Here is a 27,403-nt window from a genome sequence, read left to right on the forward strand (position 1 = left end):
AGCCTTCAGTTCCAGTAGCCTCGGTAGGGTAAAAAAAAAAAATACTAAAAGAAGGTTAGCTGGGCGGCCATGGTGGTGTAGCGGTTAGCGTTGTCGCCTCACAGCAAGAGGTTCTCCGGTTTGATTCTCGGCTGGGGTGCCTTTTGTGCGGAGTCTGCATGTCCTCCCTGTGTTCACGTGGGTTTCCTCCAGGTGCTCCAGTTTCCTCCCACATCCCAAAGACATGCAGTAGGTAGATTGGACACTCTAAATTGGCCCTAGGTGTGAGTGTGTATGTGGGTGTGCCTTCTGTGGAAGGTGAGCGGACAGATGATCCGCTGTGGTGACCCCCTAACTGGGAAAAGCCGAAAGAAGAAGACGACGACTAAAAGAAGGTTAGCTAGGCTGAGATAAAATAAGCACTGAAGGGCCAGCTCTCTTCAGGCTGGATGAGGGACAGGATGCTGCTAATTGCTTCATCTCTAGTTAATTACTAGAAATATAGCTCATAATCCAGTGGTGTAAATTAGTGTCTGACATTTTACAGCAGATGCAGTGGCCAGACGATAGAAGGAAAATGAAAGGCAATAGCTCTGCAGAGAATAGGCAAAATCAAGGTACTAAATTTGGGTCTAAAAATTACCCCCTCCAGCCCACAGTAGTAACTGTGCTGGAAAATTACCTCCACCTTAGTTTTCTGGAAGGCAAAGGGCAATACACTGCTCTATAACAGATCATACAGAAAATGCAAAACCGTAATCCAAGCCAGATGGCTAAAAAAAAAAAAAAAAAAAAAAAAAAAAACGCAACACTTTTAAAGATGTATTTCAATAGCACTTTCATGCAGAAAATGGGCAGCATGTAATACATGGGTCTACTGCCTTTACTGGATATTAAAGAGCAGAAGACAAACAGTGCATAAAACTCTGCAGAAAGATACAACACAAAAAAGGATAAATGCATGCCATCATAACTTTAGCATAAACTGCTTCCCACAACATTCTGCAGATGTCTTACTTGACAAGATCCAGCCTATTATTAATGGCTGCCCAGTGCAGTAGGGTCACATTTTCCTTGTCGGGCTGTCGCACGTCATATCCTGCTTCAGCTAGTTGCTTACATCTCTCCAGTATCCCATACCTGAAAAAGACATGCATAAACTTCAGTCATCTCCTCAATGTCCTTTGTAAAAGCTGTGAAGGCATTTAACTTGCAACCTTGAATCTAGCTGAAATGTAACATGTAACAAGCTCTTAAATTTTCTGACGGCAAGGTTTTGATTTCTATAACCTCTAACTGTATGATGTGTCTCTCTCAGCAAGTAAAGTGTACAGTCAAATCTCACAAAGGACTTCATATGTGCAGGCACTTCTGCCAAGCAGATCACACACAGGAAATGAAAACAAAATAAATGAAGCATGTAGGCAAGTGTCCACACACAAGCACTTTGAAACCTATATGTTGTTTCTTCTTTTCATTAGGGACTGTTGTTCTATATCAATACAAAAATCAAAGAGATGTCAAAACTCGCCTGCTGAATATGATATCATACACATTTAATGCCAGATTTGATTACTTCTAGCCTAGAAACACCAAGGACAGGATAACTTCTTTTGCATTTCTTACTGAGTTAATGAAATAGCTCTGCAATTATTTTTCTCATTTACTGTTATCCGAGTCAGAATTGCTTTGGTTTAGACTGTGGTGAATAAAGGAAGAACTTAATGATTTCTGGGCCTATGGCTGCCTATATAACGTTAAATGTTCCTGTTCTGCTATTAAGCCAGTGGCCTTGTTTCAGTTTTTTTGTATTTCTCTGCTGTCATACTTTACCTGCACTTGTAAGATGCTGCTCAAGACTGAAGCACATATAACAATTCAGACCACCTAATTAATAGGAGGAGTTTATTCCACATTCAGACTGCCTAATTAATAGGAGGAGTTTATTCCACATACAGACTGCCTAATTAATAGGAGGAGTTTATTCCACATTCAGACCGCCTAATTAATAGGAGGAGTTTATTCCACATTCAGACCGCCTAATTAATAGGAGGAGTTTATTCCACATACAGACTGCCTAATTAATAGGAGGAGTTTATTCCACATTCAGACCGCCTAATTAATAGGAGGAGTTTATTCCACATACAGACCGCCTAATTAATAGGAAGAGTTTGCTCCACATTCAGACTGCCTAATTAATAGGAGGAGTTTATTCTACATACAGACCGCCTAATTAATAGGAGGAGTTTATTCTACATACAGCCTAATTAATAGGAGGAGTTTATTCCACATACAGACCGCCTAATTAATAGGAGGGGTTTATTCCACATTCAGACAGCCTAATTAATAGGAGTTTATTCCACATTCAGACCGCCTAATTAATAGGAGGAGTTTATTCCACATTCAGACCGCCTAATTAATAGGAGGAGTTTATTCCACATTCAGACCGCCTAATTAATAGGAGTTTATTCCACATTCAGACCGCCTAATTAATAGGAGGAGTTTATTCCACATACAGACCGCCTAATTAATAGGAGGAGTTTATTCCACATTCAGACCGCCTAATAGGAGGAGTTTATTCCACATTCAGACTGCCTAATTAATAGGAGTTTATTCCACATTCAGACTGCCTAATTAATAGGAGGAGTTTATTCCACATTCAGACTGCCTAATTAATAGGAGGAGTTTATTCCACATAAAGACTGCCTAATTAATAGGAGTTTATTCCACATACATACGATAGAGACTTTGCTCTAGCAGTAGTTTTACACCTTCTAATTTTAAATGAATAGTTACGCTCCCTAGTAATTTGAAATTAATCTGTAAGCATAGTGTTTACTAATAATCTGCGCTCCTCATTCTTTATGCCCAATAAATTAGACTCAACTTTCCTCATATAAACCTATAACCTGTGAGAAAAATACCTAAAACTTCCCAATCTAGCTTGATATGGGAGATTTTTTTAACCCAGAAATTCTTAGTAATTTCCTCTATCTTCCTTCCAAAATTAATACATCCTTTTTGGTATATGCACATAACAACATATTAGAGTCAATAATAGGGCGGATACATGCAATATTTTTTTAAATAATTCTGTATTCCTTAAAACAAAGTTCTTAAAATTTAATGCTATAACTGAGTGTTTTGGTTTTAATTACTTGAACATGTTTTCACAATTATTACACATTCTAATGCTCAAATCCTTATATTCTGACAATTTCAATAAAACAAGAAGTTATGTACTCACCATAACGTTCGATGTATGTAGTCCATCTTGCCTCACATTCTTACCCATGGGTTCGGAGCCGAACCTCGGCTCCGATTCGGCCATACTCTAGCTCAAAGTCTTTCAATTGGCTGGGCTAAGAGATATCCCATACTGCACTGCTCCCTTTCCCCAGATCTTGCTTGCTGCAAGCTCAATCACTCACCTTCCATACACATAACACAGAGAAGGAAAATCAGCCCAATAATAAAAGGTGTACTGAAACCAGAACTAACCTCTAGGCCCTCCAGGAGGGAGAAGACCGGGGGGGGGGGTAAATAAGAATGTGAGGCGAGATGGACTACATACATCGAACGTTATGGTGAGTACATAACTTCTTGTCATGTAGTCCAATCTCGCCTACATTCTTACCCGTGGGACAGCGTCCCCAGCACTTGAATCCTGGGAGACTCAGTGGAAAATACTCCTGAGCACTGTGGGACCAAGGGAAGATCTGCCTCTGGATATCAAATCCAATTTGTAGTGAGTAAAAAGGTGTGAGGAGATGCCCATGTAGCCGTAGCACAAATATAATCCATAGACATCTTGGCCAGAAATGCTGCAGAGGTAAACATCGATCGGGTAGAATGAGCCTTCACTCTAAATGGTAACTCCTTACCACCTGAGGCATAAATGAAGGAAATACAACTAGAGATCCATCTAGACAAGGTCACTTTGGAATCAGGAGACCCAACCCTATTGTCTGAAAATGAGACAAATAGCTGATCCGATTTTCTAAGATCCTTCGTTCTATGCAAATAAAAACGCAACTGTCTATGAACGTCCAGCTGGTGAAATTTAAATTCTGCTTTATTAGAAAACTCTGGAAAAAATACGGGCAGTTCAATGGATTGGTTGAGATTAATAACCGAAGCCACCTTCAGCATAAAATAAGGGTTTGGTCTTAGGGAAACCCTGTCCTTGTGAAATATCAAGTAAGGCGGTCTGATTGACAAAGCTTGGAGCTCAGAGACACGTCTAGCTGAAGTGATGGCTACCAAAAAGATTGTCTTCCAAGTCAAATATTTCAATTCACAAGTAGCTGCAGGCTCAAAGGGTAACAACGTGAGACACTGTAGCACAAAATTTAGGTCCCAAGGCATGACCGGGTCAAAGACTGGAGGGCGAAGCAGCATAGTGCCCTTCAAGAATGCCTTACAAAGTCTATGCGCCATTAGACTGGGTTCATTAGTGACATGAAAAGTGGAAATAGCCGCCAACTGGACTTTAATGGTTGCGGCTACTGATCCCTGATTGAAAAGCATGGAGAGAAATTTCAGAACTGAAGAAATTGGAGCTGTATAAGGATCAATTTGTCTTGTATGAGCCCAGATGAAGAATCTTTTCCATTTACTGGAATAGATCTTTCTGGTCAAAGGCTTATGGGAAGAAGACAAAATATGAACCACTTCCAGAGAAAAATAATGAAGCTTGACTAGTGATGGAACTGGAGGGTCTAAAGAGAGGGATGGAACTGCCCTGACATACGAGTCAATAGATCTGGCTGTGGGTCCAGAATCCAGGGGTCATCCATGAGATAGGGATGGAGAAAGGGGAACCAAATTTGACGAGGCCAGTGTGGAGCAATCAGACTCATTCTGCTTCCCAAGGATTACGCTTTCTGAATAACCTTTGTCAGCAGAGGAACAGGTGGGATGGCATAAAGTAGACCGGAGGGCCAATTGTGAATTAGAGCATCCCTGGGTGACTCCCCCTGAGGGGGGATAAGGGTGAAGTAGCTGTTGCACTTGGTATTGAGGGGACTGGCAAATAGGTCTCAGCAAGGCTGACAACATCTGTGGAAATTCTGCTCTGCAACCTGACTGTTCAGGGACCACTCATGAGGCATCAGAATAGCTCTGCTCAACCTGTCAGCAATCACATTGAACTTCCCCGGAATGTGCGTTGCTACAAGAAAACGTTGGGAAGACACTGCCCACTGCCACACTCGAATGGCCTCTCTGCAAAGGGGGTACGACTTGGTTCCTCCCTGTTTGTTCAGATACCATACCACCGACATATTGTCGGAGTTGAACTCAATTGTCCCGAGAGGAAGAAATCTCTGAAGTGCTTGCAACACTAGTAGCACTGCTCTCATCTCCAAGATACTGATATGCAAATGTATCTTGTGTTCCTGCCACGTGCCTTGGACTGTCCTGCCAAGATAATGCCCCCCCACCCAATCTGGGAGGCATCCGTGGTCACTGTGGCAGCAGGAGGGGGTGGGACAAAGGGCTTTCCCGCACTGAGGTTGCTGGTGTGAAGCCACCAGCGTAAATCTTGCTTGCACTTGTCTGTGATCATTATAAGATGAGAAAGCGGAAGGTGTTGTAGAGACCACTGGGCGAAGAGCAGCCACTGAAGGAGCCTCATGTGCAGCCTCGCAAGAGGAACTAGCATTACTGTTGAAACCATCGTCCCTAACAATTTGAGAACCGTTTTTGCCTTTACTTTTTCAGAGGGAGCAATGCGTATACCTGTTGTTGCAAACCCTGAATCCTTTCTTGTGGTAAAAACACCCTCATAAGCACGGTGTCTAACTCGGCGCCTATAAAGGTGAGACACTGCGAGGGCAACAAGGCAGACTTTTCCCAGTTTAGAGTGATACCCAATTGTTGACACAGCTTGATAGTGGCGTCCCTGGTCTGCAGAAGCAGATGCCTGGTGGTGGCAAAAAGGAGCCAGTTGTCCAGGTACGGAAACATTTGGAATCCCTGACGTCTCAAGTGAGCCGTCACCACTGCCATACATTTGGTGAACACCCTGGGGGCTGTGATGAGACCAAAGGGCAGGGCACAAAACTGAAAATGACCGACTCCCAGCCGGAAGCGTAGATGACGTCTGCATGCTCTGTCCATCTTTATATGGTAGTAAGCATCCTTGAGGTCGATGGAGCACATCCGCACTTCTTTTCCCAACAATGGGAGAATAGATTGCAATGTGACCATTTGGAACTTGGACTTCTTCACGTGGAGGTTCAAGCGGCTGAGATCCAAGATAGGTCGCAGGTCCCCTGTTCTTTTCGGCACCAAAAAGAATCTGGCGTAAGTCCCTAATCCGATCTGGTCTGAGGGGACATGCTGGATGGCTCCTTTTTCTAGCAGCTTTAGAACTTCTGAAGCTGCGGAATCCCTTTGATTGGGTGGAAACTGTGATTCTTTTGATCGGTGAGGGAGGAGAAGAGAAGGGAATGTGATATCCTCCGGAAACTATTTTTAATACCCACTGGCCCTGTGTGATGTGTTGCCAGGCTTCTGGGTATAGTGAAATGTGACACCCGATTGGCTCCGGAGACGTGCAGTCGGGCCTCCCATCAGGAGCGCTGGTAGGGAGAGCCACAAAAGGAGTTGCGGTCTCCCTGGTTATGCGGGCCTCCTCTGTCTCTAGGGCGGTGTCTACCTGAGTTACCACCCCCTCCCCTGCCTCTGGAGGTGGAATCACTTTGTGCCCCATGAAAATCCCCTGAGATTTCTTGAACCATATTTTCCCACTCTTCTGGCCCTTGGGATAAGGTCTAGAAGGCATGGAAAAACAGACTCCTACGGCAGACAGAGTTTTTCCCTCTTGCTCGCACCTAGTGAGAGTGTCCTTCACCTTGGTTGCGAACGATGAACCATCAAATGGGGTGTTGGTGAATGAAGACTTGAAGGCCTCCACGAAATTACAGAGGTGCATCCAGGAGTGCCTCCGGAGAGAAACTCCAGCACTCTCTGCCCTACTCACTCCTTTGGCTGCGTAAGAGATCAGCCTCATGGAGGAGTTAGCAATAGAATTTAGGGTAGATATCTGAGCGTTGCTTTCTGAGCCACTGCGTCAGAAATGTTACCCTGCAGAGAATCTCCAAGCTCCTTCAGGAGATCACTTTGGAGCTGTGTAAAATGTGACAAATAATTCAGCGACCGCAGAGCAAAGGCCACTGAAGAAAACATACGCCAGTTCCTTCTTGGTGGCCACTGCCACCACCATGGCATCTACTGGAACACCCTTCGTGAGAAACTCTATCAGCGGGGGCGGACAGAAATTTGTTGGGTATCCTGGGGACTGGTCCCACAGTGTCAGGGGTTTCCCACACCCTTTGACAAACCAGATCCAGGAGTTTGTCGAAGGGGGGAAAAACCCAGGAGGTGGAGGGTTGAGCCTCAAAGGCCTTCAGGGACACCGACTCCTCTTCGGAGGGGGATTTAGAGGGCCAGTCACCTCTTTGCTTCAAGATCTCTAGGATATCAGCGAAAGAGATATCCTCAGAGGATGACTTGGGGGACCCCTCTGATTCCTCAAGATCAGTGTCCGATGTGAGAGACTCTTCCTGGAAGTCGATGTGCTTCCTCTTGCACATTTTTCTGGGTGGCTCCTCAGGCAAAAACTCTGGGGGGCCCTCAGTAAGTTGGGGACCACTCATGGAGTTATCCTGAGGCCTTGGGATTCCGCTGTCCAAGGATAGGAGGTGATCAGAGACCGACACCGGAGCTGGAGGGGGTAGAGTGTCGGTGCTGTATGATGCAGCTGAGGACCTGGCCAGCACGCTCCGCATGACCTCGAAAGCTGGTCCCCCCAGCTCCAAAAGTTGACCAACCTTGGAAGCCCTCGGAGCAGAAAGGACAAGGTCCGAAGCAATGGTCAGGCTCACCTGAGCCGAAGCACCGAGAGGGAGGCTAGGAGCCGAAGAGCATCCCGAGACTCCCCCCTCAGGTCTGACCAAGGAACCATGAGTCCTGGACCCCGTGGACAGAGCCAACGGGGTCGGAGCTGAGATCGGAGCAGAGAAGCCAGGATGGGCTACTGGAGCCAACCTAGAAGCATCAGATGGCACTGACAACTCTGGCTCCGAAGGCTGAGATTTACTCGGAGGATCTATTTACGATGGATGGGTGACTGGCTCCGGGGCCAACTGGGCTGGGGCCGAAAACAATTTAACCAGCACCGGTGATTGGAGCAGTCTCTGCACCACTCCATCCACATCAGAGAGAGTCCTGAGGACCTAGAGGATAAGGTAGGAGATCAAGAACTCCTCTCAGAAGGAGACCTGCGAGGAGGAGAAACCGGTCTAAAAACTGGAGACCGGCTCCGAACTAGTATCTCCGTCACCGGCTCCAAGAGGCTGGGAGCCGATGTAGGTTCTGTCGATTCACCAACTTCCATTGGCACCAAAGCCAGTGGAGCCGAGGATGCCACAGTAGACTTAGTAACTTTCTCCGGAGGCTCCGATAAGACTGACAGAGCCGGAGAGCGTTTATTTGCTTTGGAGGTTTTGTCTCTTTTAAAGGGAGAGGACTTGGCACTTGAAGACCTCTCCAGATCTTCCTCGAAGGAGGGTTTCAGTAATCTTTTCAGAATTAGTTCTTCCTTTCTTGAAAAACACGAGGGCTGAATGCATGACAGAACGCACAATATTCCTGAAGGTGGATAACCCCCAAACAATAAACGCACACAGAGTGCCCATCAGTAATCAACATCTTATATCCACATTTAATACATTTTTTGAAGCCCGAAAGCTTGTGTTCTTTTGTATCCTTGGACATGATCGGTAGGACACTAGACAAAACTCAACTGACAAACTCGACACCAGCAACAAAGCACGGGCGCTAGACACTAAAACTGCAGGCACCACACAAGGACCTCCAACTGAAATGGCCCAGACAGGAAACAAGGGGAGGACTAGGTCCTCTAACATAAACAGCCCTAGCCCGGAGGGATAGGGTACTGAAACAAATGAACACAGAAGGGTAACAGATAACAAACGGAGGGAGGACTCGGTCCTCTAACTAAAAGGGCCTAGCCCGTTGGGAGATAGCTAATGGGATACCAAGACAAAGGCCACGAAAGGCCACACAAAACAGCTTCCACAAACCAAAAACACACACACCTAGCTATGAAAACAGCTTCTGGAGCAAAATTTGGTTGAAGAAGAAGAAAAGTTATACTTAGCCACAGCCAAGAGCGAGACCATGTCTGAGCTTTATTAGCGGCAAACGAGATCGGGGGAAAGGGAGCAGTGCAGCATGGGATATCTCTTAGCCCAGCCAATTGAAAGACTTCAAGCTAGAGTATGGCCAAGTCGGAGCCGAGGTTAGTCTCCAAACCCACGGGTAAGAATGTAGGCGAGATTGGACTACATAACATCTGTGGTTCCTAATTTCACCTTGATATCCAAACTAGGTTTGCAAAGAAAAGGACTCAACATTTATCTTTATTTATACTTAGCTCATTACAATTTAACAAAAAGCTACTTTACTCAAGTACAGATTAAATACTTCTATATTCCTTCATGATGTTATAACCTCCCCAAATTTGACAGCATCAATTTATTTGCCATCCAGATAGACAAATGCTTTGGTATCTGAGAAAAAAACTGTATTAAATAGCATTGGGCTATGCGGGACCCCTTTAAGCATGTTAGCCCAGTCAGAAAATTGTTAATTCTAACTCTATGATTTCTCACACTTAGCTAGTTTGAGACACAAAGTATAATGTAAGGAGTTACCAGCTTTGTGTTCATTGCATTAATAATTACATTATGTGGAATACTGTCAAAAGCCTTAGAAAAATCTCTGTATATCGCAATAACAGATAAACCCCTGAGGTTTCCTATCAAAATGACGAGTGTAGGTTCCACGAACATGGAATGTCAAATAACAGCTGGCTGACATGTTTTTGAGTCTCTGGTTCGTTGACTGCACTGTGCATTTGCACATATGTGCTCAACCTTAGGACTACAGATTGCAGCACAGTGCAGTTTGGAAAACCTTAGGACTAGAGATCGCAGCACAGTGTGGATTGGAAAACCTTAGGACTAGAGATTGCAGCACAGTGTGGATTGGAAAACCTTAGGACTAGAGATCGCAGCACAGTGTGGGTTGGAAAACCTTAGGGCTAGAGATCGCAGCACAGTGCAGACTGGAAAACCTTACGACTAGAGATAGCAGCACAGTGCAGACTGGAAAACCTTAGGACTAGAGATCGCAGCACAGTGCGGATTGGAAAACCTTAGGACTAGAGATCGCAGTACAGTGCGGATTGGAAAACCTTAGGACTAGTGATTGCAGTACAGTGCAGATTGGAAAACGTTAGGACTAGAGATCGCAACACAGTGCAGATTGGAAAACCTTAGGACTTGAGATCTCAGCACAGTGCGGGTTGGGACAGTTACCCTTTTCCCCACTGTAGTGCAATCTCAGAGTTGGAATATATAATTTACAGGGGGTGTGGGGAGGTACAGGGGACGTTCCCCCCTGCAAAAATGTGCAGTTTAGTGTTGTGCAGTACATACATACTGCTGAAAAGTATAACTTGCATTGCTGCTCTCAAAGGTGCAGGGGAAGGAGTATGTCGAATAATGCCGAATTTGAATATTCAGCATTACAGTCGACATACTGACTTTCTTCCTCTGCAGTTTTCTGTGTTGTGATTGGCACGAATTAACATAATTCATTCTGTCATTCGTGATATTGATAGTTTGTCCTTGGTTCAGGGTTGGTTTGCTAACAGGGTCATACAAAGCTGTCAAATTAGTAAATGTTGATCTATTATAGGCAAAACCACATTGAGACAGACCTAACAGACAAGCCTTCAAATCAGCAGTCAGCACTGATAGTAAACACCTCTCAAAACTCTTACCGACCAAGGGAGTTAGACTAACTGGTTTATAACTGGAGATATTATCCACTGAACCACTCTTGCGAATAGGTATAAAATCTGCACACTTGATACTTAAAGGGACATAACCATAAAATATCATTGTACTACAGAAGGATTCAATAACTGTAGAAATATATTTAGCATTAATAACCCACAAGCATCCTGGTAAGTTGTTGGGACCCGGAGAACTATTCTGTCTCATGTGGCCCAACGATTTTCTTACAATGTCCAAACTAAACAAATGGACATTCTTAAATATCATCCTCTAAGGTAACCTTAACACAATTAAACCTACATGTAGAATCACTCACAAGAAAATGTTTATTAAACACCTCAGCTAGTTCTACTCCTTTATATGATACTTTTTATTTATGATAATAGGGCCCACTCTATTTCCTCAGTTTTAAATTTCTGAACATAAGAATAACACTTCTTTGTAGAGACGTTAGACAAAAGACGTTTTTCATACTTATATTCAGCTTTCAGTAACAAGCTCTTCAATTTCGTGATCACTAAATTATAAACTCTTTTAGCTAACAATGGCTGAGAGATGTAGTTTTAAAATGTTAATGGAAGCAAATCTCTCAAACAAAGCCACTACAAATACCATGGTTGTCAGTACTGCTCACCACTGCACTGAGCCAATCTCAAACACCTTAGTGCAAACACATAGACCTACACATGCTGAGACTGTTAGTAGTAACCTACCTAAAGCACATATGCATCCTACATGTACCCAGCACACATCAGAGGCAGCACCCACCATGTAACACACAGCCTCCAGTCACACAAACTCAGTCCAAAAGCCCATAAGGCAAACCACCCCACATACCAATATCCTTGAAACAGATGGCTCCATACTGAGACTCGCCAATGCACCACTCACCAGGATGTGCAAAAAGAGGGTCATGGTCAGTTGCCTATCAGCCACCAGGATTTGTCACATTACACAAGCACTCATGTCTCTGCACCACAATTACATATGTGACACAACCTCTGGACTATATGAAGAGAGCCATGATGGAGCTCTCAGAATATGTGTCTGAAGCAGGCACGACCCTAGCCTTTAGCAGTAATCTAACCATCACCAAGAATTATGTCACAATACAATCAAAAAGATAACTGACCTCAACAACTGGCTTAGAGTCTGGTTTCAATCTAAAGGGTACAATATACATCAGCCTAGGAACAGATGGTGGACAGTCCAAACAGCGTTGTCAAGGATGGCCTACTCGTACTCCCAAGGCATCCATGTACTGGCTAAAACTCTGTCCATCCCCATCTTGCCTTTTGTTGGAAAAGCCAGTCTTTTAAAGCTTCTAACATAAGTAAAGAGAATCAGGACAACATTAAGGTATTGCTGCTCAGTGTCAGGAACTTAAACAAAAAACTCTACAAGCTAGAAGCATTTACTCTGGAAAACATGCATATATGCATCAAGAAGGACCTGGTTCAAGACCAGTGAAAGCACTCCATCAGTGGAGGGCTTCAATGTCTATCACTCCTACAGGACCACTGCATTAGAACAATGCACTAAAGGTAGAGGTGTCTAAATTATTAAAAAACATTCACATCCAGACTTGTTGGACAAGGTAACGACTTGGAACTTCAAGTCCAACATACTATAAACTAAACTCTTTATCACATCATAGGTAACTACAGGACCCCACTTGGTCCATATGTCTTACCTAACTGGTATGTAGTCCCTATGAATTTAGCCAAACACCATTCTTCAAAGAGACTGCAATTACCCCATGTCAGCTGAAACATGTATACTTAAAGATTTCCTAAGATCATAAACACAAACTCCACAAATCAGTTAGCCCACACCCCAAACAGCAGAGTTAAAATTATGGACTTGATCCTTACCAATATGGGACAGCTATGTTCCCTGCCTATTATAACCTCCTCCCTAATCAAATCGGACCACAAGTCAATCACATTCATCTTAAGACTGAAACCAGAAGCATCTCCTGATACCAGTGTATTCAGAGACTATGCACAGGCTAATTTACAAATACTGAGTGATGGCCTTTTCACCTATAACTTATGTAGAATCCTTTACTGCCAAGTTCTATGCACATATAAATAGGTGCATAAAGGCATCTGTCCACCTTAGAAATTAATGCAAAGCAACATTCAAAAATAAACCCCTCTGGTTGAACCCTAATATATTTATATTATATAAATAGGCTCTATAATGAAAGCAAAAAAAAAACTCATTGTGTTTAAAAATAAATCTAGCTCTCAAGAAGACAAAAATGCTAATATAAACAAGGAACTCTGCATCCTGATCAACTCACCAAAGACAGACACAACAGGTAAAAATTAAGACACCCATGCAAAAGATAACCCCAAAGCCTTCTTCAACTGTGTTAGAAATATCAGAAACAATGCCCAGCACTTTGCACAGCTATTTATTTATTTACTTATTTATTTTACATTTGTTAACCAGGTTAGTCCAGCTGAGCATTAGCTCGTTTTCAGTGGAGACCCAAGGAGAAAAGCTCCGCAATCAGTATTAACATTTTACATGAAGTCAGCAAGAAAATTGGACTGGCAGCTAAAACAATTAGAGAAATAACATTTTACAATGAAATTTTACAGAAAACAGTTGGGTACAAATGTTAGAGATCAAACTGCAAAAAGCATTTACAACAAATCATACAGAAAAACAGTGGAGTACAGTGTCAGAATTCTTACAACAAAAACTTAGGTACAATGTCAATGTAGGGAAAACAGCGTTCATTGTTTCTAAGTAGTTATGTACAGTATAGGTACAGATGGAGTAATAAGGTCATATAGAGGTACAGATGAAGTAGTAAGGTAATGTAGCGGTTAAGCAACGAGAAGTACAGTTTTGTACCTACCATAAATGTAGATGTTCGAGGATCCACATTGCTGCAGTCCTAACTATTGGGTAGTCCGCTGTCCAGTCGGCCCGAATACCAAAGTATATGGCTGACGTCGGTCAGGGCGCATTAGACTGACGTCAGTACGTCAGGGTACTAATGCGCATGACCGACGTCATATCCTCAGTCTTTTCTTGCCCCAGATGTCAGAAGACCCTAAAAAGACAAGGCCAAAACCAAAAACTCCAAACATACCTGCACCAAAAATATGTACAATAAATACAAAATTACCAGAATATAACCTCACCTACACAACCACCCCTAAACACAGAGGGAAGGAGGGAGGTAAATTGGACTGCAGCAATGTGGATCCTCGAACATCTACATTTATGGTAGGTACAAAACTGTACTATGTTCTTCATTCCACATTGCTGCAGTCCTAACTATTGGGTAGAATCCCAAAGCAGAGGTAAGGGAGGCTGGCAAATCATAAGGAAGCAGGAGCTGACAACATGCCTTGCAAAATAGCTGTGGCAAAACCAGCCCTAGACTTAGAGTAGAGAGGAAGGTGATAATGCTTAGAGAAAGTATGCACTGAACTCCAAGTAGCTGCCTCCAAAATATCCTTAGTTGCCACCCCTTAGAAATGCTGTTGAAGTGGCAGTAGCCCTAGTGGAATGAGGCCTAATCCCAGCTAGAATCTCCTTGCCATGATGGGAATAACAAAATGCAATGCAAAACCCAATCCACCTAGAAATAGTTTGTTTTGACACAGGCTTGCCCTCGAACTCAAAGCAAAAGAAACAAACAACTGCTGAGACTGCCTAAAATCCTTAGTCCTGCTTAAATAATAACGCAATTGCCTGTGTACATCTAAAGTGTGCAAAATCTTTTCCCCTTTATTTTGGGGGTCTGCATAAAAGTAGGCAAATGAATAGTTTGGTTTAAAGCCACACTAGAAACCACCTTAGGCATAAAGGAAGGATTAGTACGTAATGATACCCTATCCTTATGAAAAATCAAAAAAGGCTCTACCGCCATAAGGGCCTGCAATTCAGAAACCCTTCTTGCAGAAGTAATGGCCAACAAAAAGGCAGTCTTCCATGACAAGTATTTCAATTCAGCAGTAGCCGCAGGCTCAAAAGGTTGTAGAGTAAGTTTCTCCAACACAAAATTGAGATCCCAAGCAGGAGTAGGAGCTCTACGTGGGGTCTTATATTCTTTGCCCTCTAAGAAATTGCTTGAACAAAGGATGCGAAAACAATGGTGGGTCACAATCATAGTGAGCTGAAATTGCTGCAGCATGAATCTTAATGGAAGAGAAAGACAAACCTTTGTCCAATAACTCAGTAAGATATTGAAGAGCCACACTCAAATTAGGCTCAGAAATCTCCAAATTGTTTGCTACACTCCAAAATAAAAACCTCTTCCATTTTTCTGCGTACACTTTCCTTGTACTAGGTCTTCTGGCTTCCATAATCACATTTAAAACTTGTTGAGGAAGTTGAGACCTGCTGTGTTTCAAAACAGAATATGCCAGGCTGTGAGATGAAGAGAGTGAAGCTTGACATTGAGCAGGTGACCGTCCCTCTGAGACAACAGGTGTGGAATCAAAGGTAAAGGCCATGGAGGCTTCCTTACCAGACTCCTCAGTAATGGGTACCAGTGTTGCCGAGGCCAATCTGGAGCTATTAAAATCATCCGTGGCTTGTCTTGTCTGACCTTTAGGAGCACCTTTGGGAGAAGAGGCAGAGGTGGAAAGGCATACACATGAAGATTTTTCCAACTGAAAGACAGAGCATCCACTTTCCAAGCTGTGTGATGAAACCCCTTTGTGCAAAACTTTGGCAGCTGGTGGTTTAGTGGAGAAGCGAACAGATCTATGTCTGGAGTTCCCCATGACACTGTCAATTTTTGAAATACATGAAGATCCAGTTTCCACTCGTGGGGATCCATGATTTGTCTGCTTAACACATCTGCTAAGGAGTTCTGTGCTCCCGGCAGAAACCTTGCCTGAAGAGTTAGTTGCAAGCTGAGCGCAGTCTCCCATAAAATCATTGCTTGCCTGCACAACGGGTAAGAATGTGTTCCCCCTTGTTTGTTGATGTACCACATGACAGTTGTGTTGTCTGTTAGAATCAACACCTGCCCTGGAAGAAGTAACTCCTTGAAAGCCATTAATGCAAACTGGACTGCTAACATCTTTTTCATGTTGATATGTAGATGCTGTAGTCTGGCAGGCCACTTGTCTTGTATCCACTTTCCATTTAGATGAGCTCCCCAAGCAATGTCTGAGGCATCTGTCGTTAGAATCTGACTCGCCTCTGGCCGGGTCACAGAGAGTCCCTTGTTTAGGTGACATTCCTGAGCCCACCACAAAATTCCTTTTGAATGCAAGGTATTATTTGAATGACAGTGTCCAAATCCTGGCAGTGCTGTGTCCATACATTTTGAGATACCATTGCAGCTTCCTCATATGCAGTTTGGCATTGGGAAGCACCAGAATACAAGATGCCATGAACCCTAAGGCTTGAAGGACTGTCCTTGCAGTCAGCCCGGACTGAAGAGATAGGTGATGGAAGTAACTGGAAAGATTCTTTTGTTTGTCCGGGGTTAAAAAGGCCATCTGGGCTGCTGTATTCAGTCTCACACCCAGAAAGCACATGTCTTGAGAGGGTACTAGACTGGACTTTATTTCCTTCACAGAATACCCTAGGCATCTTAGCACTGCTATCACAAATTCCAAATGCTGTAAAAGGTCTTCCTTTTCTTGAGCCAGAATCAGGCAGTCGTCCAAGTAAGGATAGATTTGAATTCCTTTTAACCTGAAGTAAGCTATCACTGGAGCCAGAACCTTTGTGAATACTCTGGGCAGTAGATAAGCCAAAGGGCAATGCAGAGAACTGATAATGAGAATTTCCAGCAAAACGCAGATACTTCCTGCAACTTAGTCTGATAGGCACATGAAGGTAAGCTTCCTTGAGATCTAAAGTTACCATCCAGTGATCTTTGCCCAGCAGAGGTAAAAGCTGTTGTAACGTCAACATTTTGAACTTGGGAATGTCCAGATAAGTGTTGAGGATAGATAAATCCAAAATTGGTCTCCACGTGTTCCCCTTCTTCGGTACTAGGAACAGGCGAGAATAAAATCCTAGGCCCCTTTCTGGCACAGGAACTGGCTGAATGGCCCCTATTTGGAGCAACAGAGAAATTTGCTTGTGAGCCTCTTTTCTTTGTAGAGGAGGAATGTCTGGCATGCCTTTGAAAGGAGGCAAGGTATGGAAATAAAACATGTAACCGTGGTGAATGATATCCAAAACCCATCTGTCTTGGGTAATGAAATCCCAACTTTCTTTGAAAAGAGCCAGCCTTCCTCCCAAAGGTGCTGCCAGGCGAGAATGTACTGGCAGCTGAAAAGGTAGGTCATTGGGTCTGTTTACGAAAGGACTGACCCCTGCCCTCACCAGAAGACTGAGCAGGTGAACTCCCTGTTCTAGGCCTAAAAGAACCTTGTGCTCTGCCCCTACCACGTCTAGACCTACCCCTAGACTGGGAATCATAAGCAGGATATGTCCATCCCTTAGTAGGCCAATTTCTACTAAATTTCGGAGGCTGAACCTGCAAAAAATCCTTAACAGTTTGCATAGACTTAGCCTTGTCCTCCATTTTCTTCAAAACTGCTTCCACAGGCGAACCAAACAACACATCAGACTGTAAAGGAGCATCCAAAATCCTTGTTTTAACATGCTCAGCTAAATTCTGATCTCTCAACCAGGCGTGCCTACGAAGAACAGAACCAGTGGCAGCCACCCTCGAGGAGGCCTGCACAGCATCAAAACCACACTGCAAGGAATGTTTACCCACCTGTTCAGACACATGAACTAAATCCTGCAACTCTTTACACTCAATACCTTCTGCCAGAGCATCCACCTTAGATTTCAATTGTGAAAGGAGATAATTCTGATATTTTAACATGTGAAACTGACAATTCAACGCCCTCATGGCTAAAGTGGAAGAAGTATACACTTTCTTTCCCCATCTATCCAAAGCCCTTGCCTCTTTATCAGGAGGAACAGGATTTTTAACAACAGAGGCCTTCACACCTTTAGGCCCCTGAGAGACAGTTTCCGGGTCTGCCCTAGGACTCTTAAAAAGATACTTATGAGCTTCAGGCACCCTATAGTACCTATCCGGTTTAACTGGGGCAGGAGGCAAAGAATCAGGATTCAGGGAAGCCTCTGCAAAAACATCCTCCACCACAGTCAGAACAGGAGGTATAGCTAAAGGCCTATGCTGGGGTAAAAACAAGAATTCCCTAAGCCTCTTCCTGGAATCAGAGAAATCTTGACCTTCCCATTTAAAATGCTCCCTCATGGAATGCAGAGTCTCTGAAAATGAAAAATCCTCAGGAGGAGAAGCTGAAGGAGTAGAATCATCCACATCAGAATCAGAATAAGGAGGATACTCCTGCAAGTCTTCAGCCGAAGACTCAGAAGCCTCCGAACATTGCTCAAAACTCTCAAACTCAGGTTCCACCCTAGGCCTCTTATCAGGAGGGGGCATAGAACCTCTAATCATAGTAATCAAATCCTCTGCCATTTTAAGCATATGTTTCTTAGGCAAAGACCCTGAAGCACTAGGAGAAACCCCACTGAAGCTAAACTTGGCCTGCCTCTCAAAGAAGCCTTGGAAACAGAAGGGGAGGCTCTAACCACCTTAGGAAGAGAGGGAAGAACAGCCACCTGAGAAGCCCCCTCAGCCTGGCCTACTTCCTGAGAGGACACATCCTGTAACAGTAAAGTCTCTCCCTGAGACTCCAAAGAAACTCCTGGCAGAACCTCCGGCTCCACTGAGCCTTCTAAAGAACCGACGTCCGGGACTGTCGGTTCTTCCACTCTAGGCTTTGCTGCTTTGTCCTTGCGCTTTTGGAAGCGGCGTCGGAGCATCCGACGGCATTGTATAATTACAACGCTTCCCAAAAACTAACCTGGCACAGTCTAACCTTCTCTTAATAGTGCGTTTGTTAAATCTAGCACAAGAGCGGCATCCAACAACGTCGTGCTCAGGCCCTAAACAAGGTATACACAAAGTATGGTAATCCCTATGAGGTATCTGTTTCCCACAAGAAACACAGTTATTCACTTTTTCTGACATCCGGTTAAATACTGAGGCAAGAATAAACCAAAATATTCCCCAACGGGGTACTTAGCCAACTTTGATTCGGTCTGAAACTCTGACTTCAGAAACTTTCAGAACGCCAACCTGCACTCGCAAAATTGCTTCTGCATCGGACCATGCGGCAAAAAAGACTGGGGATATGACGTTGGTCATGCGCATTAGTACCCTGACGTACTGACGTCAGTCTAATGCGCCCTGACCGACGTCAGCCATATACTTTGGTATTCGGGCCGACTGGACAGCGGACTACCCAATAGTTAGGACTGCAGCAATGTGGAATGAAGAACATCAGAGAGGTAGACGGATATTAAGACAGACAGTGGAAGAGAAAGGAGGGATGAGAGACAAACTAGGGTTAGGTAGTTTCAGGGAGGATGACTACAATGGCAGGACCATTTACTTATTAGATATTCCCCGAGTGGCTAGTTTGAAATGTTTTGTTTGGTTAAGGGACCTAATTTCTAGGGGTAGATGGTTCCAAGTTGTAGCAGGTTTATAGTTATAAAGTAAACACCCTGATTTGGTTTTGGGTTTATAGAGCTGTAGGAGGTCTTGGTCTGAGCTACGTAATGTCCTGGTTGGGGAATATTTAGTTATAACTGATTGAAGGCTAGGGCAGAAAATGGTAGATGGAGGATGGAGTGGATAATTAACAGTTGCTGTAGTAGCAGCAAATGAGGGAATTCAAGCCACTGCATCTATTTAAGAGATATGCAATGGTGTGATTAGTAGGTTTGGTTTGCAGCAAATCTGGCAACTTTATTATACATAGTTTCAAGTCTGGTTATGAGTGTGGTGTTAAGATTTGTGTATAACTGAGAGCTATAAAGGAGGGTGGGAAGAAGAAATGCATGGGAGAGAGTTATTCTGGATGAGTTGGTTAAATGTCTTTTGTTTCAGTAAAGGAGTCCGAGTTTCTGGTGAGTCTTTTTGATAGATGTGGTGGATTTGGAGATCAAATTTAAGCTGATCATCTATTATGACTCCTAGCAGTTTAGTGCTAGGGTCAGAGGTAATGACAGTGCTATTGCTAGATAGGATGGAAAATGTTGTTTTGAGATTTATGAGGTTTTTTGGGAGGAAGAGTAGAAGCTTAGTTTTCTTAGGGTTGAGAATTAATTTGTTGTCACAAAGCCATGTCTCTATGGTGTTAAATTATGCTTGGGTAGTAGCGTGGAGGTCAGATGGATTGTCAGCAATGGTGAGGACTGTAGAATCATCAGCATATTGTACAAGTGTGGAGTTGAGACAAGAAGTGTAAAGTAGGTTGGTGAAAATATTGAAGAGCAGTGGCCCCAGTATGGATTCTTGGGGGACACCCATTGGGACACTTAGGGGGGGAGAAAGAGCAGAGTACCATTTAACAGCTTGTTGGCGGTTAGAAAGATAGCTTGGAAAACCAGGACATGGTGGGAGGAGAGAATCTTAGGTGAGAGAGTTTGTCTAAGAGGAGGGGATGGGAGATGGTGTCAAAGTTTTGGACAGCTCGAGGAACAGACATGAGACTAGTTATTATTGTCACAGGCCAGTGATACAGCATTAATGAAGAATATTAGTGCAGTTGTGGTGCTGTGTTTGGGATGAAATACATGTGTGTGTGTTAGAAGGTTCTGTTGGAGAAGGTATTGCATTATCTGCTTGTGAATGCATTTCTCAATAATCTTGGAGTGGGGAGACAGTACAGCAATTGGTCTGAAGTTTGATATATCAGAACAATTAACTCCTTTATGTATGGGTAATGTGTAGAAAGTTTTCCATAGTGATGGAATGTATGATTCAGAGATAGATCGGTTGAACAGGATAGATACTGGATAGGCTAGGGGCTCAGCAGCTATAAGTAGGAAGTAACAGGGTAAAAGTTGTCAGATGAGGGGGAGCAGGGTTTGAGTTTAGAGAGTAGAGATTTAATATATTTAGTTGAGACAGATGTAAGAGAGAAAGAGTTAGAAGGAGGGGAAGATGAGAAAGTGGGTTTTTTAGTATTTTTACTAGTGGGGAGGTAATTAATTATGGTAGTTACTGAATTAAAAAAATGACTGTTAAATTCAGTGGCAGTTTCTTCAAAGGTTTTATTTGGGCATGGGTTGGGAGAGGAAGGGTTTCCTGGATGCAGTATATGATTGAGTTCCAGATTTTTTTAGGGTAGTGGGAGGGTTTGCATAGAAGTTGATCCTCTCTTTGTTGACCATTATTTTTTATTTGATTTCTAAGTTCTTTGTAAGTCTGTAGGAGAGAAGGGGTCTTTGTTTTGGTCCATAATTTCCATATCTTGTCATGTCTTTTCATCAAGGCTCTAGTATGTTTGGTCAGCCAAGGAGCAGTGTTTGCTTTAATTCTGATAGTACAGAGGGGAGATAGTACGGAGGATGTTTAGAAAGGTAGAGTTGAAAGAGTGGACAGCCTCATCTAAGGGGAGTGTAGTGAGATGGGACCAGTTAATATTAGAGAGTTGGTCTATGAAAGAGTCTGGACTAAAGGATGAGGTTTTGCGGGAGATGATAAACCTGAAAGGTCTAGTGAAATGGGGAGTGTGTCTATTTACTATGATAGGGCAGTGGTCACTAAGGGAATTTGGTGAAGTGTGAGAGTTGTGGTAATTTTGGGGATGAGACACCAAAATCCAGCCAGGAGAGACTGTGGCAGGTGTGACTTGTTAATATAAGTAGGGGAAGTGAATCGTTGCTCAAATCCATGTAGGTTGATATAAGAGGTAGTTTGGGGAGTTTGAATTGTAAGCCAATCTATCTTTACATCCCCTAGAATGATGGTTTCATTAAGGATGGTCTGTGAGAGGTGGTGTAGGATGTTCTCCAGTATACTAAGATTATCACCTGGGGGGGGGGTGTTGATTGCTACAACACTTATGGTGGTAAAGTTGTTAAGTTTAATATTGGTAAGTAGGAGTTCAGCTGTAGAGAAAGTGGGTAGAGGGAGGTTTGGGGAGGTTATTCAGAGGTGGTCACAGAAGAGTATGGCTACTCCTCCTCCTTTCTTTTGTCTATCAAGTGTAGGAGGTTATAGCCAGGTGGGGTAATTTCACTATCTTTATTTGGTTTCAGCTAGGTCTCAGTTAGGGTGACTACATCAGGGGTATAGTTAGCTAACCAGGCATGGAAGTCCTGTACTTTATTTACTACACTCCTGAGGTTGATAGAGCAGAACGATACTTGCGTTTTTAAGGGGGTAAGATTAGTAGATGTTTGTACAAGAGGATTATTATTTATGGTAGGTTGAGAGGGGCCTGGGTTAGGATGGATGTCTCCTGACAGAAGTAGTGGTTTGAAGTAGCGTAAGTGCTTAAATGGGGAGACATTCTTTTTCTGCTTTGATGTGGTTGGGAGGGAAGGAGATAATTTTATTTTAGGAAGGGGAGTGGCATAGCTTGCGTCAGAAGGTCTGGTTTGCAGAGGAGTCTCAGGTTTGGTATTTGGATGTGGAGTACTGCTTGTTGGGTAGAAGTAGGGTGGGGTAGATGTGTGTGATAGGATGTGAGGAGCTATAAGAAGTAAAGTATAGGTATCAGGAGTAAGTCTTGAGGTTTGAAAGGCATGGTTTGAAGGTAGAGTTGAGGTGTATGAGGGTACAATAGGGGAAGAGGTGTGTCAGTAAGGAAGCAGTTGGCAGGGGAGGAGCTGGAAGGGGTGTGGTTGAGGTGGATAAGTATAAAGGAAGTGATATGGGGGGGTGGGTGGGGAGCGAAGTTAGCCCGAGCGTAGCAAGGCCCTACTGAGCAGCTGCTGAATGTAAAGAAAACTATCAATCAGCCCTTTGTCAGATTAGCTCAGGATTTCTTAAAGATACAGGAAATTATTCTGTTTAACTGCAGGAAGTTATATAGTATTTTACTGGGGTAGTGAAATCTCAGAGTGTAGTTTGGGGAGCAGGGTCAGTACAGGACGTCAGGGTCTCAATGGTACTGTGCTCACAATGGTGACAAAGAACCTCTACTTCAGTGAAAACGTAAGCTAAATGAATACAAAAAGGCCATAAGCTATATCTGCACTTATAACAGTGGAGTAGTTAGTCATCACTAGGGTTGCCACCTTTTCAAATGCCCAAAGTGGGACATTTTTGGTACAAACGTCAGATTTTCCAGGCCAAAACATACCCACGACCAGTACAAAGGACAGACCTTCACTTTTTTGCCTAAATAAAAGCTTATTTTTGTAGCATTTTAGTTGCTTATTCTATTTCTTAGAACATTTAGGTGTTTCAGATACAAAATAACTGTTTTATGCAACTATTACATAAAATATAGGAAAACAATGTGTTCTAAAATCTCAGGACATTTGCCATTTTTACAATGTTTTTGCAGGACACAACTGCCCAAAGAGGGACTGTCCCTCGCAAAGTGGGACAGGTGGTAACCCTAGTCATCACTGGTGACAGAGAACCTCTACTCCAGTGTAAGGTAAATGAATATAGAAAGGCCTTAAACTATATTTGCACTTACAAGAGTGGAGTAGTTAGTCATCACTGGTGACAGAGAACCTCTACTTCACTGAGGACGTAAGGTAAATGAATATAGAAAGGCCTTAAGCTATATTTGCACTTACAAGAGTGGAGTAATTAGTCATCACTGGTGACAGAGAACCTCTACTTCACTGAGGACGTAAGGTAAATGAATATAGAAAGGCCTTAAGCTATATTTGCACTTACAACAGTGGGGTAGCTAGTTATACTTTCATTTCAGTCAGGAAACAGTAAGAAAAGGCAGCAGGTACTCTGACTTGCTTGTATTGTATACCTTTCTTAGTGAAATAAAATAAACCAATTTTACCAAGGAGTTCTGTGGAAATTAGGAAGACAAGAATTTATAAGAGAAAAGGTTTAGTAGAAGTAGGAGACCAGCAGAGCATACAAATAGTTCTAACTGTAGTCTGTCTTTATATGCTGTGTCTGGGCCTTGCAAAAGTGTTTGACACCATCCCATGCTGTGAAATCATAGATAAAATCTCACAGCTGAATGCTAACCCCTACATAACTCACTGGTGGGCAGCTCTACCACATCCAAAAGACCCATCACCAATAGGAGTGCCCCAGACTCCAGTCCCTGGGCCACTTATCTTTGGCATTTTCTTGTTGGATGTCAAAGTTAATATTTAGGGACTGTAGCTAACCAAGTCTGGGACCATTGCAAACTCCAAGAGGACACCATCATCCTGCAAGAGGGCCTGTCCCAAACAAATGGTGCAAAAAACGTGGACTGGAACTAAATGCTAATAAATGTATAATTATATCCTTCAGCAAGCAAGACTCCTTTTGTAACTGTAACAACACTAAACCTGATCCCATAGTTAAAGATCTGAGAATTTATGTCAACAATGAACTGTCCTTTGATAACCATGTATTCACTATTGTAATGAAGTCCTTTTTCATTGAATAGCTTATATCAAAAGTATTTGGCAACCAGATGAAGGGACGTAATTGTTCTTGTGTACTTGGCACTCATTAGGCCCATCATTGCATATAATGCCCAGTACAGTATGCATCTGTCACAGCTGCAGTGACTACAATGTTGTGCAGTGGCACTCATTAGGCCGATCATTGCATATAATGTCCAGTACAGTATGCATCTGTCACAGCTGCAATGACTACAATGCTTCTCCACTAAAATAAAATCAAAGGCCTAAATCATGAAAAATATGAAACTGTCCCAAAGCCTTGTCTCTCTTCTCAGTATTATACAGGCTACTGAAATGTGACCTCTGCCTTGTGTATAGACCCTCAACAGACTCTGTTCTATCAGATCTATTACACATTCAAAAGTTCAGTGGTAACAGAAATACCCACTCAAGGGACCTCAATCTCTTTTGCAAGATTAATAGACCATGCTGCTGGGATAGGTATACATCACAAGGAATACATGTTCTATGGAAGTGGCTACACCTCCACATAAAACAGAGTACTTATTTTACTTTATTCAAATGTAACTTGGAAGAACGAATAGGTAATTGTGAATTCACCCCTGGTTTAGCACAAATAGCCCTCATGGATAGGAGAAACATACAAGTACTCAACATATATTTGTGCTGCCTGTCTTTGCATATTCACATTGCAAAATATAATGGATAATAATTACCATGAGAATGCAGGGCTCAGCTTCTTAAGATCCTCACAGACCAACAGTCTAGTAAGACCTATGAACCTATATCATAAATATGGGCAAGGAGGAATGTCTGTCAAAGATTGCCTTCAAAATCTTATGTCATTCATCATAATATAAGGCAAGAGAGTGCTTAAAGTTTGCACGGTTTGCACTTTTCGTCTTTTTAGGCAGGGACTTCCAGCATACTGGCACCCTTTTAGAAAACTAAATTTCAGTCTTAAGGTTTGGATTCTTGTCAAAAGATCATCACACAATCCTTTGACAGAAAACAGATCCAGCAAGAAAAAAAAAATTGTCCAAAACAACTTCTGGGAAACCATAGAGGTAAGTTATTTTTTGCAACAAGACAAGCCTCCTTGCATTCCCCTCATACCCCCAAAACTTATAGACCTACGTTGTGGTCACTCAACAGCAGAGAAAAATGCAAACTCCATTGCTGGCAAAAGTTATGCCCATTTTTTTTGATGGATCATTAATTGCTTAAATGGCTGTCAATCCACTGATACGCTCCCGAAGGTTCTTCTCTGTGTTTAACTGGGTCTAAGAATAATGCATGTAAACACATTTACTCTCCCAAAGGCTCTTCCTCTGTGTTTAACTGGGACTAAGTATAATGCATGTAAACACATTTACGCTCCCGAAGGTTCTTCGTCTGAGTTTAACTGGGACTAAGTATAATGCATGTAAACACATTTACGCTCCTGAAGGTTCTTTCTCTGTGTTTAACTGGGACTAAGTATAATGCATGTAAACACATTTACGCTCCCGAAGGTTCTTCCTCTGGGTTTAACTGGGACTAAGTATAATGCATGTAAACACATTTACGCTCTTGAAGGTTCTTCTCTGTGTTTAACTGGGAATAAGAATAATGCATGTAAACACATTTACGCTCCCGAAGGTTCTTCTCTGTGTTTAACTGGGACTAAGTATAATGCATGTAAACACATTTACGCTCCCGAAGGGTCTTCTCTGTGTTTAACTGGGACTAAGTATAATGCATGTAAACACATTTACGCTCCCGAAGGGTCTTCCTCTGTGTTTAACTGGGACTAAGTATAATGCATGTAAACACATTTACGCTCCCAAAGGTTCTTCTCTGTGTTTAACTGGGACTATGTATAATGCATGTAAATACATTTACGCTCCTGAAGGTTCTTCCTGTGTTTAACTGGGACTAAGTATAATGCATGTAAACACATTTACGCTCCCGAAGGTTCTCTGTGTTTAACTGGGACTAAGTATAATGCATGTAAACACATTTACACTCCCGAAGGTTCTTCCTCTGTGTTTAACTGGGACTAAGTATAATGCATGTAAACACATTTACACTCCCAAAGGTTCTTCCTCTGTGTTTAACTGGGACTAATTATATTGCATGTAAACAAATTGAGCTTTTTCTCCCTGGGGCTCTGCTGAAAAATAGAAGTTATGTCCTTACCATAACGTTCCATGTGGAGTGTTCATCTCGCCTTTGTTCTTACACCTGGGTTCGGAGCCGATCCTCGGCTCATCGAGAAGAAGCTCGAGACCAACCTATCTCCCACAATTCCCCTCTGCCTTTACCTCAGATCTAGTTTGCAAACAAACCAGAACCCAACGGGAGTGAACATACAACACACATGCTAAAGCATAGCTGAAAAACAGCCGTAACAACTGAGAGAAACAGAAGCGGGAGAACCAAACCAGACACCTAAACTGGACGTTCTTCCTGAGGGTGGGAGGGTGGGAATGTAAGAACAAAGGCGAGATGAACACTCCACATGGAACGTTACGGTAAGGACATAACTTCTATATGTGAGAGTGTTCAATCTCGCCGTTTGTTCTTACACCTGGGTAGCGTCCCTAGCTCCGTGATCCTGAGAAACTCACGGAAGAACGTTCCTGAGCACAGTGGAACCAAAGGTTGCCCTGTCCCTGGAAACCCTATCCACTTTGTAATGAGTAATGAATGTATGTGGTTTAGACCAAGTGGCAGCCGCACAAATAGTGTCTAATGGTAGGCGGGCCGCATGAGCCAGGGATGTAGATATTGATCTAGTAGAATGTCCTTTGGGCTTGATAGGTAAACTCTGCTCAGAAGCAGTATAAACAAAAACAATACAATCAGATAGCCATTTGGAAAGGGTTCGTTTCGTAACTGCCACGCCCTTTCTGCAGTCCGCAAAGGCTATAAAGAGCTGATCTGTTTTTCTGTGATCCTTTGTTCTATCCAAGTAAAATTTGAGTTGTCTATGAACATCCAACTTGTGTAACATATATTCCAACTTATTGGAATGGTTCTTGAAAAATGTGGGGAGCTCAATGGACTGATTAATGTTATTGACGGAGCAAACTTTGGGAAGAAAGGAGGGATTAGTGCGAAGAGATACCCTATCAGGGTGAAAG

General features: G+C 43.0%; 1 protein-coding gene across 1 annotated transcript in view; it reads right to left on the reverse strand.

Annotated features, from left to right (window-relative positions):
* ZDHHC13 (zinc finger DHHC-type palmitoyltransferase 13) overlaps positions 1 to 27,403 on the reverse strand; it is a 3,021,844-nt gene that overhangs the window by 2,525,351 nt on the left and 469,090 nt on the right. The window contains exon 3 of the mRNA XM_044082531.1: positions 997 to 1,119. Coding sequence (XP_043938466.1) covers positions 997 to 1,119 — 123 coding nt within the window. The remainder of the gene's footprint in view (positions 1 to 996; positions 1,120 to 27,403) is intronic.

Source organism: Protopterus annectens, chromosome 9.part0, assembly GCF_019279795.1.
Source record: "Protopterus annectens isolate FY-2018-M chromosome 9.part0, PAN1.0, whole genome shotgun sequence".
Taxonomy (NCBI): domain Eukaryota; kingdom Metazoa; phylum Chordata; order Ceratodontiformes; family Protopteridae; genus Protopterus; species Protopterus annectens.